This window comes from Gobius niger (genome assembly GCF_951799975.1).
Source record: "Gobius niger genome assembly, chromosome: 4".
In the NCBI taxonomy this organism is placed as follows: domain Eukaryota; kingdom Metazoa; phylum Chordata; class Actinopteri; order Gobiiformes; family Gobiidae; genus Gobius; species Gobius niger.
In genome coordinates, this window is record NC_136855.1 from 40,860,296 (window position 1) to 40,874,948 (window position 14,653).

The window sequence follows — 14,653 nt, forward strand, 5'->3', positions numbered from 1 at the left end:
TTTCTCCAGCTTTACCCCAATCCAAAAGCTTCTGGAAAAAAGGTGTGAAAATAGGGACAAAACTGAGACGAAAACAATGATGGAAAAGTGACGAAAAAGTGAGAAAACTTTGACGAAAAGTGATGAAAAAAATGACCAAAAAAAGACACAAAATTTGACCAAAAAAGAACAAAAAAAATGACAAAAAAAAGAAAAAAATGACAAAAAAAGAAAAAAATGACAAAAAATGACAAAAAAAAATGACAAAAAAAGAAAAGCAAATGACAAAAAAAGAACAAAAAATGACCAAAAAAGAACAAAAAAAAAGACAAAAAATGCTCTGAAACAGAAGGTCGGCTTCTCAGGTCGGCCCACAGCGGCTCAGGACGAACCCACCTGATCTACACATAAAGCACTCACTTCCTGCCCCGTGTTCTACAGCCTGTGTCTGTACATGTGACACTAACGACACGGCCCATCACTGTTCGACACTGATAAAGTGAAACAGTGTAATTCACAGACAGGGCCGTCCCGCTCTCAGGAGGCCGTGAGCAGGTGTTTCCTCAACAGAGGCAGCGAAAGAGGAAGTTCTCAGACGCACTCACTGAATCAGACTGTTTTTATTCACTTACACTTGAATATCAAGCATTGGCTTAAATGACTTGAATTGAGGAAATATTTCTTGTTTTGAGCGGTTTTCACTCATTTAGACACTTTTCCTGATCGGACGGAGTTTGCTTTGCTTGTTTGAGGACATTTCAGACCAGTTCTAGGGTAAATCTCGCTTGAAATAAGAAAGTAAAATCGCCAATGAGATAAGACCAGTTTTCTTTCCCCATTGGCAAAGAAAATGACCTGAAATAAGGACGAAATGTATCGAAACGAGTCAGAAACATCTCAGAACAAGTGAAATAATCCAGGACAAATGCCCAACAACTTCTTAACCAGTCAGAACAACTAAAATGTGGATTATTGTGCTCAAACTGAGATGTTTATACTGATCTAGTTCATTACTTTTGCAGTGCAATCTGAATGTTAGCTCGACTACACAGTGGTCACGATACTCTACCAAAGACAAACTGAGAGGTGTCACTGGAGACTAACATTAAACCAGTCACACGTTCCTACAGTGTGGGTGAGTCTCCCCCGGGTGCGAGACACAGTTCTGTTATTCTTAAAGTCAGATCACAAAGCCCGGCACCCACAGGTTCACTGTCACGAGTTGTTTAGTTCACTTTAAAGATGTTCACATTTCAAATTAATTACTCCTCCTTCCTTCCCCTCTTCAGGTCGGTGGGGAGTCCTCGCCTCAAGTGGAGGAGTTCAAGTATCTCGGGGTCTTGTTCTCAGTGAGGGACGGATGGAGCGTGAGATGGACAGACGGATCGGTGCGGCGTCAGCAGTGATGCGGTCGCTGTATCGGTCTGTCGTGGTGAAGAGGGAGCTGAGTCCATAGATACAGACGCATCTCGTCATAGAAGGGGGCGTGGCTTCTCTCTTTTTTTTGCCATTTTCTGGTGGAATATGAACTTATTTATCACATAAATAAAGTCCAGTGTAAATCGGGCCCATATGGATATTTTCTCACAGCAGATTGTTCAGTAGAAGTGAAAAAACGGCAGTTGTAGCAAGCGCTAGCTAACCGTTAGCATTAGCCCGATGCTAACATGTAGCATCATGTTAGCATTCTCTGTTATTCATGTATTTATGGGCTGTTGAACCACTTTGCTCCTCCCCATGTCTTTGTATCTTTATTTAGTAGAAACTATGTTCATAATTCAGCGTTTGTTAAAGTAGTTTTTGAATAATTAGAGAAAATGTATATTTTTCTCCAAATTGTTTTCCCCCTTAACTGTTTTCAAAAATGACCATATATGGACGATTCCAGAGACGCCGTCTGTATCAATCTACGTTCCCGCCCTCACCTATGGTCATGTGATCCTCACCTATGGTCATGAGATCCTCACCTATGGTCATGTGATCCTCACCTATGGTCATGTGATCCTCACCTATGGTCATGTGATCCTCACCTATGGTCATGTGATCCTCACCTATGGTCATGAGATTTGGGTCATGACCGAAAGGACAAGATCGTGAATACAAGCGGCCGAAATGAGTTTCCTTCGCAGGGTGGCTGGAGGAGCTCAGTTACCCGGGAGGAGCTCGGAGTAGAGTCGCTGCTCCTTCATGTCGAAAGGAGCAGCTGAGGTGGCTCGGGCATCTGTTCCGGATACCTCCTGGTCGCCTCCAGCGGGAGGTGTTCCAGGCATGTCCTAGTGGGACAAGGCCTCGTGGACCCAGGACACGCTGGAGGAGGTGTGGCCTCGGGGTCAGAACAGCTGGAGGAGGTGTGGCCTCGGGGTCAGAACAGCTGGAGGAGGTGTGGCCTCGGGGTCAGAACAGCTGGAGGAGGTGTGGCCTCGGGGTCAGAACAGCTGGAGGAGGTGTGGCCTTGGGGTCAGAACAGCTGGAGGAGGTGTGGCCTTGGGGTCAGAACATCTGGAGGAGGTGTGGCCTTGGGGTCAGAACAGCTGGAGGAGGTGTGTGTGGATCGGGATGTCTGGGCGTCTCTGCTGAGACGCTGCCCCCGCGACCCGGCCCGGAGAAAGAGGAAGAAAATGGATGGATGATGTAAGGATGGAGGTTCTACTGGCATCGAAAAAATAAAAGTATCACAAGCAGGTACTGAAAAAAAATGGTGTATCTTTAGTTTCAAGTTTTGATGCTGTTGGTCCGGGGAGAGCATTAATGGAAGTGACTTGTTCAGCTAAAATAAATGATTTTTTCTTCATTATTTGCCAATGTTTGCTCCATTTCTCCCAATTTGTTACACTTTTTTTTCTTATTTTTCCCAAATCTTTGCTCTTTTGTTTTTTTTATATAAATATTCTCCCTATTTTCCCCATTTCTTCCCTATTTTTCCCCCTATTTGTTTATTTTTTTACACAATTTTTTCCACATTTTTTCCTCATTATTCCGGTCACACATTTACATTGCACATGAATCCGATTTTTACATTTGCATAACTTCCACACATTATTATTCTGTTTTCTGCTTCTAGACGACAAATATTTTAGTTAAAGTATCGGAGAAAGTATCGTTCAGGTATCGGTATCGAAAACCTAGTATTGTTAAGGCTGAGCCCAGCGTGGTGGAGCAGGTTCCTGGGCTGGGCCGCCTGTGTTCACTGTGGTGGAACAGCGTCTCTAAAAAGACACAAACAGCTGCCGTCTGTCTGTCAGCTTCACTTCAGGAGAGAGAACTACAAACCGCACTCATGGGGCTGGTGAGTACCTTCAACCAAAACCGCTCCACTCATGGGGCTGGTGAGTACCTTCAACCAAAACCGCTCCACTCATGGGGCTGGTGAGTACCTTCAACCAAAACCGCTCCACTCATGGGGCTGGTGAGTACCTTCAACCAAAACCTCTCCACTCATGGGGCTGGTGAGTACCTTCAACCAAAACCGCTCCACTCATGGGGCTGGTGAGTACCTTCAACCAAAACCGCTCCGTCGTCCAGGAATGAACCATCGCTGTCGGGTTTATCGTCAATCGTGGCATAAAATCAGGGATATCAGTTTGTAAGACATGTTTGTGAACTCGCCTCTGTTGTTTACGTCTCTGTTGTGGATGTTAGAATGTGCAGAGGTTACATTTACTCGAGTACTTGCATAAATAGCTCTTGCCAGTAGTCATATGTCATGCAAGTTTCATACTGACTTCTACTATTCTTCTATTTTAACCTCTTAACTCTTGCCTGAACCAAGAGGATCTTTTTCCTCACGTCATCTGATTTTTTTTCCATCATTTTTTTGTTGGGTATTCAACTCATTTTTGTAACTTTTTCGTCATTTTTGTCATATTTTTATCAAAGTTTTGTCACATTTTTGTAAATTTTTGGTCACACTTCGTCACATTTTGTCACATTTTTGTCATTTTTTCGTCCATTTTTTATCAATTTTTTGTCATTTTTTAGTCAAATTTTTTTTATTTTTTCGTCAATTTTGTATCATTTTTTTGTCACATTTTTTTATTTTTTTGTCAATTTTTTATTGTTTTTTCGTCAATTTTTTTTATTTTTTTCTCACATTTTTTTTGTTTTTTTTGTCAATTTTTATTGTTTTTTCGTCAATTTTTTGTCACATTTTTGTATTTTTTTTGTCATTTTTGTATTTTTTTTGTCATTTTTTAGTCACATTTTTTTTTTTTTTTTGTCACATTTTTGTCATTTTTTAGTCACACTTTGTCATGTTTTCGTAAATTTTCTATCAAATTTTAGTCATTTTTTTGTCCATTTTTTATCAATTCCTTGTGAAATGTTTGTGAAATTTTTGCCACTTTTTCAGTAATTTTTTCTCACTTTTTTCTCACATTTCCATCATTGTTTTCGTCTCAGTTTTGTTGCTATTTTCACACCTTTTTTCCAGAACCTTTTGGATTGGGGTAAAGCCAAACTGGAGAAAATGTGCTCGGTTACATTTACTCGAGTACATGTACTTGCATAAGTAGCTCTTGCAAGTAGTTTTCATACTGAGGAATATTAAAATGAAGTGTCTGTTTCAAGGGTGAATTAACTCAAAATATGTTTGATATTTTAACCTCTTAACTCCCGCCTGAACCGAGAGGATCTTTTTCCTCACGTCATCTGATTTATTTTCCATCATTTTTGTGTTGGGTATTCAACTCATTTTTATCACTTTTTTGTCATTTTTTTGTCAATTTAATGTCAATTTCTTGTGACATTTTTGTGACATTTTTGCCACTTTTTGTCACATTTGTATCATTTTTTTCTCACATTTTTGCAATTTTTTTGTCATTTTTTGTCACTTTTTTTTCTCACATTTTGTCAAATTTTTGTCATTTTTTGTCACATTTTTGTCAATTTCTTGTGACATTTTTGCCACTTCTTCATAAATTTTTTGTCACTTTTTTGTCAAAGTTTTCTCACTTTTTTGTCACATTTCCATCACTGTTTTCGTCTCAGTTTTGTTGCTATTTTCACAGCTTTTTCCCAGAAGCTTTTGGATTGGGGTAAAGCCAAACTGGAGAAAATGTGCTCGGTTCAGGTGGGAGTTAAGGGGTTAAATCCTATGCAAATAACCTGCTACATTAAAGCAAATGTAAACTATGGCAAAAGCCTAGTTTTAGTTGAACAAAGTCAATTATTGTAGCAACATAGTGCAAAATGTAAACAACAACAACACCTGTATCTGCAGTGACTTTAAATCATTCGTTAACTCAAAGAAAATGCCACATTAGATCATTTTGAAAGTGTCAGTTCAGCATCAATTCTTTTATGAGTCCATTTTTAACATATACCTTTGCGATTGATAAACACCAAGACACCAGAACAGTGTTTGCTTAACTTTGCAAAAGGAGTGAAACAGCGCCCCCAATTTGACGCTAATGGCCAAAAAGTGTACTGCATCCATATTTACCATTGAGAATGAAAGGGAGAGTCAGGCTGCGACCGAAACCATCAAATTACAGCCTCTAAGTACAAACATTAGCTACAAATCCTTAAAGGGATATTTCAGGATGTTTGACATAGGGCCTCATTTCATCGTTATCCAGAGTGTTGCTGATTTCTGGAGATATTTTTTGTGTGTAATTCATGCAGTTCTTATATTTGAAGAGTTTCGTGGCGCTAGGCTAATGCAAGGCTAGTGCATGTCTATGGTATCAGCTAGCCTGCATTAAACAGTGTGACCCGCTCCACAGAGCACCTGAGGCAAATCACTTATAACACCAGACTAACCATATACATGTCTGTGTCCATAGAGTCATGTTTGGAATATAACTGACCTGCATCACATGAACGATCGCATTTAGAGGGACTATTTCCCAGCAGATCAGGCCCTATGTCAAACATCCTGAAATATCCCTTTAACCTTTCATGGGTCGACTGTTAGATCTATGCAGTTAGTGAACTAGAGCTTCAGCTGCATTTGAACAATCCGTCCGTCCTTAAACAGGGGAAAGGGAAGTGACATCACCAACAGTTGTTTTTCTTCTTCTTTAAAGTTATTGGTGGAGTGCAGGCCAAACAAAAGCGCATGTCGCCCCCTAGTGTACAGTGCCATACATTTCCCTTTAGTGTTGTTTTTGTTCAACAGTTTCATTAAAGCTACAGCAGCAAATGATCCACGTGGCTTAAGTTTCTACTAAATGAAGCAAAAGCACAAACTGTCTTCATTTCCGTTTCCTGAGTTTCCTCTTTAAAGCAGCACTAAGTACCGTGTTTACCTTAATAAATCCTCCCCGTTGTCCCTGTGGGGGTAATACAAGTGTTTATGGGATGATTGGAGGGTCTTTCATCGCCCCCTGGTGTCTCTGGACAGAAAACCATGTTTGCAACTTGACTGCCACCGGTCCGGAGTCGCCAATACACACTAATGGAATCACGAAGAAGAAGCTAACATGCTAGCGGGCAAAGCTAACTGCGGCTAACGTCACTTTAAACAGTATTTACAGCCAGGTTTCCATTGTGTAATTGCACAGTAACCCCCTGTCCCTTCGCCTTTCCTGTCAGCGTAGTATTTACTCTCCAAGACAATTAATAAGTTAAAAAATCGTAACTTGCTACAACACCTGCAGTTGCGCTTATGGCCTCTAGGGGGAAGAGTTACTTAGCACTGCTTTAACACTGACATGTGATTGAGCTGTGGGGACGACAACATGGATTTTATTATTATTAAATGTGCTCCTGTCAATCAACAGTTGTTGCGCATGAATCACTCTAGTCTGACTGACTCTAGACCAGCGGTGCCCAAACTTTTTGTCTCCGAGGCCAAAATTTAAAAGTGCCAAACACCTCGATGACAAGCACGGAACACATATAACTGCAAATTATAAAGTTACTATATTTACTTACTTTTATTTTTTTTGATAGCCCACATTTGCATTTGATTCTATCTATGCAAATAACATGCTATATTAAAACAAATGGTAACGATGGCAAAAGCCTAATTTTAGTAAAACAAAATCAACAATTGCAGCAATTTAGTGCAAAAAGAAACACCTGCATCTACAGCACCTACAGTGACTTTACCTCATTCGCTCACTCAAAGAAAATGCCACATTAGATTATTTTGAAAGTGTCAGTTCAGCATCAACTTTTATAAGTCAATTTTTAACATATGCTTTTGTTGACGTAACAACCTTTGCAATAAAAGTTGGAAAACTGTGAAAGTTGATGCTACGACGCTCTGTGATTGATAAACACCAAGACACCACAACAGTGTTTCCTTAAAGGGGGGTATTATGCAAAATGGACTTTTCCAAGCTTTCCATCATGTTATTCTGTCACTCCCTCATTAAAAACATGCCTGAAGTGTTGCCTTGGCACATTCACGTATTTCTGAGTAATCTGTAAAAACTCTGATGGCGGCCATTTTAGGGATAGGTTTGCCTGAGTCCTCCTAGGAACGCCCCCACCTCCTGGAGACGCCTCCGAGCATCCGTCACCAGCCGAGTAACCAACCACTGCTCCTCAGCAGAACGCCCTCCCCACTGATGCCACAGACAGCGTGTGGAGGGGGCGTGTCTAAAGGCTCAGAGGTTCTTAAAGAGACAGAGGCCTATTTCAAGACATTCACTACAGCCATTTTGAGAGAGACATTTTATACAAGGCAGTTATTCTGATTTACTGCATTTACAGACCAACAGAAGGTTTGTCATCATTGTAGTGTGATATAGACTGGTGCTATGGGACTGAAGAAAGCAGAAGACCCCCTCTTTAATTAAAGCCGTTTCCTGAGGCGGCTCTTTAACACTGACATGTGACTGAGCTGTGGTGAAGTGACAACATGGATTTTGTCACTTTGGCTTGTGCAGAATCCTTTTTTTTTTTTTAAATATTATTAAATGTGCACCTCTCAGTCAGCAGGGGTTGGGCATGAATCACTCTTGTTTTTCAACCACTAGTGTGCCGTGAGATATTGTCTGGTGAGCCTTGGGAAATTATCCAATTTCACCTAGTTGGTTTAAAAAAACTTTTTTTTTGAAAACATATGCATTATTTTCTGCAAATAATGTGCCGTTGTGGAGTCGGCAGAGTAACCATGTAAAACTCTTCCATATCAGTAAGTGACGCATGGGTGACAGTGGCATATTCAAGACACGACTTCATATTGTGACTATAGGCTACAGAGTTACATTTTCTGCTGGTGGTGCCTCGTGATTTTATCGATGAAAATTTTTTTAGCCTTGGTTCAAAAAAGGTTGAAAAACACTGCTCTAGTCTGACTACTGACTCTCGACAGTATTTATTGATCAGGTTCGGGAGCAGGACCTCGCCTCAACCTGTCACACTTTTTTTTTTTTATTTTTTTTTTTTTTTTTTATTTATTTCAGTCATGTTAGTTACATGTTTTCACATTTCAACAACTATACATGCTTTTTTTTTTATACATGATTGAAAAGGAGCACGATGAAGACAACGCTTATGCTAAGTGCCCCTTTCTTCAAATACAAAAAGTAGACAAAAAAAACAAAACATAAATGGTCTGATTCGCAGGTATTATACAAAAGCTAGAATAAACAACACAGGTACTACTGTTGCACCGAACCACACCTCGAATTACTCACCAAGCCAAGCCTTGATGATTCTACTGCTTAGAGGGGGGGGGGGGGGGGGGTCCCGAAGAGCTGCGTTCATCCGAGACAGAGCCCCCACCCACAGCCTCGCCCAGTCTCACTCCACACTGTAACCTTGTGAATCGTTCTGTGTCTCGTCTCTCCCGCAGAAGAACTCCCGCCCCACCGTGTTCCCCGGCGACATCATCGAGTACCCGCGCACCAAGTACTTCTCGCACTTCGCCGTGTACTACGGAGAGAAGGACGGGGTGCCGTACGTGGCCCACCTCACGTCCCGCGGTCCGTCAGCCACACACAGGAAACACACTGCACAAAACCACAGGGCTTCCTCTCAGTGGCTCAAAAAGTCAAGTCAAAATCACTTTCTTATCCGACACGTCTTCACTGAATCACGGCTTCACTTCACTGAAATAATTACTACAAAGAACAGATGTTATTCAGTTTTTACCCAGTTCTATCTTTTGCTGAAAGTGTTAATACGATCTGAAATGTGCAGATTCTGACTCCAGAATGGTGCTGTTCGGCCGAGCGCTGAGGTCAGAGGTCAAGCTGGATCCGCTCCTGATGCTCGGACAGAAATACAAGGTACGAGGAACTTTTCCTAAAGTCAAATCTACCTAAACTTCGTCAATTTTTTATCAATTTTTTGTCATTTTTTCGTCACATTTTTTTTTATTTTTTCGTCAATTTTTTATCAATTTTTGGTCTTTTTTTGTCACATTTTTTTAAAAAATTTTTGTCAGTTTTTATTGTTTTTTCGTCAATTTTTTATCACATTTTTGTCATTTTTTTGTCACATTTTTTTTATTTTTTCGTCATTTTTTTGTCTTTTTTTGTCACATTTTTTTTATTTTTTCGTCAATTTTTTGTCTTTTTTTGTCACATTTTTTTTAGTTTTTGTGTCAATTTTTTATTGTTTTTTCGTCAATTTTTTATCACATTTTTGTATTTTTTTTCGTCACATTTTTGTCATTTTTTGTCACATTTTCGTCATTTTTTCGTCAATTTTTTATCAAATTTTTGTCATTTTTTAGTCACATTTTTTTTATTTTTTTGTCAATTTTTTATTGTTTTTTCGTCATTTTTTTATCAATTTTTTGTCATTTTTTGTCACATTTTTTTTATTTTTTCGTCAATTTTTTATCAATTTTTGGTCTTTTTTTGTCACATTTTTTTTTAAATTTTTTGTCAGTTTTTATTGTTTTTTCGTCAATTTTTTATCACATTTTTGTCCTTTTTTTGTCACATTTTTTTTATTTTTTCGTCAATTTTTTGTCTTTTTTTGTCACATTTTTTTTATTTTTTTTATTTTTTTGTCAATTTTTTATTGTTTTTTCGTCAATTTTTTGTCTTTTTTTGTCACTTTTTTTTTTTTTTTTTCGTCAATTTTTTATCACATTTTTGTCACTTTTTTAGTCACATTTTTTTTTTTTTTTGTCAATTTTTTATCAATTTTTGTCTTTTTTAGTCACATTTTTTTTATTTTTTCGTCAATTTTTCATTGTTTTTTCGTCAATTTTTTATCACATTTTTGTATTTTTTTCGTCACATTTTTGTCATTTTTTTGTCACACTTTGTCATGTTTTCGTACATTTTCTATCAAATTTTAGTCATTTTTTTGTCAATTTTTTATCAATTCCTTGTGAAATTTTTGTGAAATTTTTGCCACTTTTTCAGTAATTTTTTGTCACTTTTTTGTCACATTTCCATCATTGTTTTCGTCTCAGTTTTGTCGCTAACAATAATGATGTTTAAAGCTAAAAATGATCTATTACCAGCCAGTGTTCAGGATTTCTTTCCACAACAGGAGGAAGGGCACAGATTAAGGGTCACATGATTTTCCAAACCCCGGTCGTCCGATCCACCAGGAGGAGTTTCTAGCTGTTTGCGGCGTAAAACTATGGAATAGCTTGAATGTGTCACTCAAGAAATGTACCACAGTTTTGCCAATTTAAATCTATGTATAAAAACATGGTCTTCACAAACTATAGAGCTGGATATTCATTATAATTTAAACAATCAGTAACATTATTGTGGCTGGATTTCTATGGCCGTGATGTGTATCTTGTGGAAAGACATTCACAGTTTGTAAAAGAAGAACGATTTGAGCTTCTTTTGCTCCTGTAAAAATATCACGTAGAAAAGGGGGCGGGACTAAATAAGGTCACACTTCAAGCCACTCCTTTTTGAACAACTGCTGTGTTGGCGTCCATTACTTGTGTTATCATTGTTTTTAAATTGTTCGAAATAAACAATGTGCTGTAGAGTCGATTTACCTGATGTACCTTTGAGATCTTCAGTTACTGGGCCTGAACACATCCTCAATGCTCATCTGTAGGTTGAGTTCAGGACTTTCAGGTGTTTTGGACGTTGGAAAGTCACTAAGACTCACTGAGGAAAACAACAAAACCTTTTCACATCTTGTGTGGCTCCGAAATGACGACACAGGCTCGGCTTCTTAAAGACGGGCGCCGTGGAAACTGTTGGACGGGACATGAAATACAGTTCTTTAGACATGATCCAGTCACAGATGAAATAATATACGACAAACAAAATGGCTGCCACTTCGGAGGTTCTTGGGCAGCAAATATTCAGTTTTGTGCAAACTAAACAAGCAAACAATGATTAGACCAATGTACTTCACAAATATACAAATAATTAGACACAATGCAAGTCTCGCAGCCTCTTATACTAAACCAAAAATCTCACAAAAATAAAAATACCCCTTTGGCAAATAAACGTATCTATCCCAACGTGAGTCACAATAAATTTCAACAAAAAATATTAACCCTTAAAACAAAAAATACTAAGTGCAAGTCCTTTCGACGACACTTACATCTTGTTTAGACTTTGAATGAACCGGTTGTTCATGGAAATCATCAGTAAAGATGGATGTTTTTGAGGTTCAGGTGTGGATGAATAAGGCTATAGGAATTAGAGTTCAGAGATCAAAGAATTCTGCTGAAAATACTTTTTCTAAATCTTGTCGAGGACCGGAAGAGACGGGAAAATCTGGTGTCGCTGGTTCACTTTAGAAATATAATCTAGTGGAGACATGAGTAAAAAGTCTGTCCACTGCTCATTATAGATTAACCTCTTAACTCCCACCTGAACGGATCACATTTTCTCCAGTTTGGCTTTACCCCAATCAAAAAGCTTCTTGGGGAAAAAAGCACCAAAACAGCCACAAAGAAATGAGAAGAAAACAAGGATGTAAACGCAACAAAAAAAAATAACAAAAACTGAACAAAAATTCAACCAAAAAGTGACAAAAATTCAACCAAAAAGTGACAAAAATTCAACAAAAACTCAACCAAAAAGTGACAAAAATTCAACCAAAAAGTGACAAAAATTCAACAAAAACTCAACCAAAAAGTGACAAAAATTCAACAAAAACTCAACCAAAAAGTGACAAAAATTCAACCAAAAAGTGACAAAAATTCAACCAAAAAGTGACAAAAATTCAACAAAAATTCAACAAAAACTCAACCAAAAAGTGACAAAAATTCAACAAAAATTCAACAAAAACTCAACCAAAAAGTGACAAAAACTGAACAAGAATTTGACAAAAACTCAACCAAAAAGTGACAAAAATTCAGCAAAAATGTGACAAAAACTCAACCAAAAAGTGATAAAAATTAAATAAAAATTTGACAAAAATTTGACAAAAATTTGACAAATATTCAATCAAAAAGTGACAAAAATTTAGCAAAAATGTGACAAAAATTTGACAAAAATTTGACAAAAATTTGACAAAAATTCGACAAAAATTTGACAAAAATTCAACAAAAATTCAACAAAAATTCAACAAAAATTCAACAAAAACTCAACCAAAAAGTGACAAAAATTTGACAAAAAATTGACAAAAATTTGACAAAAACTCAACAAAAAATGTGACAAAAACATAAAAGGTGACACAACACAGCAACAACGCGAGGAAAAAGATCAGTTTTGCGGGTCTTAGCTTTCAAATGAGCTGTTACACAGGTCTATAGCCAAAGAGGTGGTGAGAGCTTAACATTACAGGGAACCATGACTCACTAAAGCAGCAGCAGGAGGGGGATAAACAGCGCCAAGGCTCATTAGTGGAGACATGGTGTAATTGCAGCTCCAAAATCTTAGAGGACTGTATATCAAGCTGAATTTGATGCAAGTTTATTAAAAAAATGGGTCAGTTCACGGGGGCCCTTGACTGTCGGGGGCCCCAGGCAGCTTCTCCCCCTGACTGTGAGTTAAACACTGTCCATCTCCTGAATACAGTGACGCTCAGGCTCCAGCTCAGGGTTTAACGTGACGCGTCTCTGCAGGTGAACAACATGCTGGACGACTCGTTCCCGGCGCGGGACTTCCACAGCCTGGTGAAGCCGGCCATCGACGACCTGATTGGCCGAGAGATGACCTTTGACGTCCTGTACCACAACAGCGAGCACCAGGCCACGCTGCTCAGATACGGAGTGAAGAAGTCCACGCAGGTCCGTACAGAGGCTCTGCGGTGGGGATTAGATCAGCTTTGTAGAGCGAGTGTCACTGACTGTGTGTCACATTTCTGATCGGGATGTTTCTTAAAGGCGCATTATGGAGCTTTTATGTGGAAGAAACATATCAGTGCATGTTTGACCTTTCAGTGACCCAGCGGCTGTAACGTCCAGGCACTTTTGATGAGGTCCCGCCCCCTCTGGGTAAAAACAAAAGGAGAATAATATAGCTTTACTCTCAGCTCGTCTCCACATTTGATATTGTGAGATCATGAGTGATTACAAAGAAATGTCCATATAGTCCCTATAACCTGTCACTCAGTACAGCTGTAGACCCGCACTAAGACCAGTGGTTCCCAACCCAGTCCAAAAACTATGGCCACTACAGATGTTTAAAATATCCATCCATCCATTGGAGTGTTTGATGCACCCGTACTCCTCTCTTATTAACTACAACCACAATATGTTCGATAAACTCAGGGAATAGAATTCAAGAGACAGTGGAATAATTATGGATAAACATTAGGGGTTCAGCTCTAACGGTTTAGTTCACGGTGCAGGACCCGTGGTTTGGTGCATCACGGTGCAAGTGCAATCTAAGAAATAATACGTTTGTTTTGAACTGACTGTACAATAAAATTGGCAATGCTTTCCAAGCTGCTTTATAATGAAATGTAGCTCTGGGCTCACAATACGTGAAAGCAAAATAGAAAACAAAAGCAGCAGTGCAGGCCATGCGCTCATTAAGAGATAGTTTCATTTTTGCTTTCCGCACACGGAGGCTGAAGCACTCGGAGCAGCGCGTTTGATTAGAGGCTCGTGTTTAAGCAGTTGTTTGGCCACTGTTTACGGGTAATTTTTTGACGGAGACAAAGCTTTGGAGACGGATGTGGCCACGATTGGATCTTACGCATGTGTCTGAGCTTCTGACATGACGCAGCACTGGATCTATAATGAACCACAGCCTCGGTCACTGCAGGAGAGACTGAAACAAAGACGCGCAGATATGTTTTGTTTTGGAGGATGTACCTGTCCCTGTGTGGAGCGTCTACAGCTGCAGTTTAGCGTGAGTGACGATGACACATCGCCCTGTTTGGATGCGCGCACACACACAGCAGTCAGATCTCGTGCACGCGCATTGTTGTGACGGCGGGTTGTCCTCGGACAGCAGCACCGCGGTCCATATGGACCCCTGGCCAATGCCCGCGAGCGGCCCCCACGTGCCGGTCCCTGTGGGCGCTAACCTTCTCAATAGATGCTGCTCCCATCGAGCTCCATCCAGTCCATTCATAGTTGAAGAACCACATTCACATCAGAACTAAATCATAATGAAACCTCATGAAGACACGATGAGTTTGTTGTTTGCAAAGGAAACATTGATCTTCCTTCTTATTGGAGTTTCTGATCAGTTATTCTTAGTGTAACCCCCCAGTCGTGACCCCCCAGCCGTGACCCCCCCCCTGAGCTGCTGCTGCTGAACATCATGTCTCCTGTGTTGCAGATAGAGAAGGTTTACGAGCACATCATGCCGGCCTGGAAAGAAGCTTTTGAGGACAAGACACTGTGAGGACGCCGCCACCAGAGGGAGCTGTTCTACAC

At 39.5% G+C, this 14,653-nt stretch overlaps 1 protein-coding gene across 1 annotated transcript; it reads left to right on the forward strand.

The window, feature by feature from the left end:
- The first annotated feature begins 3,187 nt into the window (after positions 1–3,187).
- Positions 3,188–14,653, forward strand: plaat1l (phospholipase A and acyltransferase 1-like). Its single transcript, XM_079554784.1, has 5 exons — positions 3,188–3,265; positions 8,729–8,858; positions 9,076–9,164; positions 12,887–13,051; positions 14,556–14,653. The coding sequence occupies exons 1-5, from the start codon at positions 3,257–3,259 to the stop codon at positions 14,619–14,621; spliced, it is 459 nt and encodes a 152-aa protein (XP_079410910.1). The 5' UTR covers positions 3,188–3,256; the 3' UTR covers positions 14,622–14,653.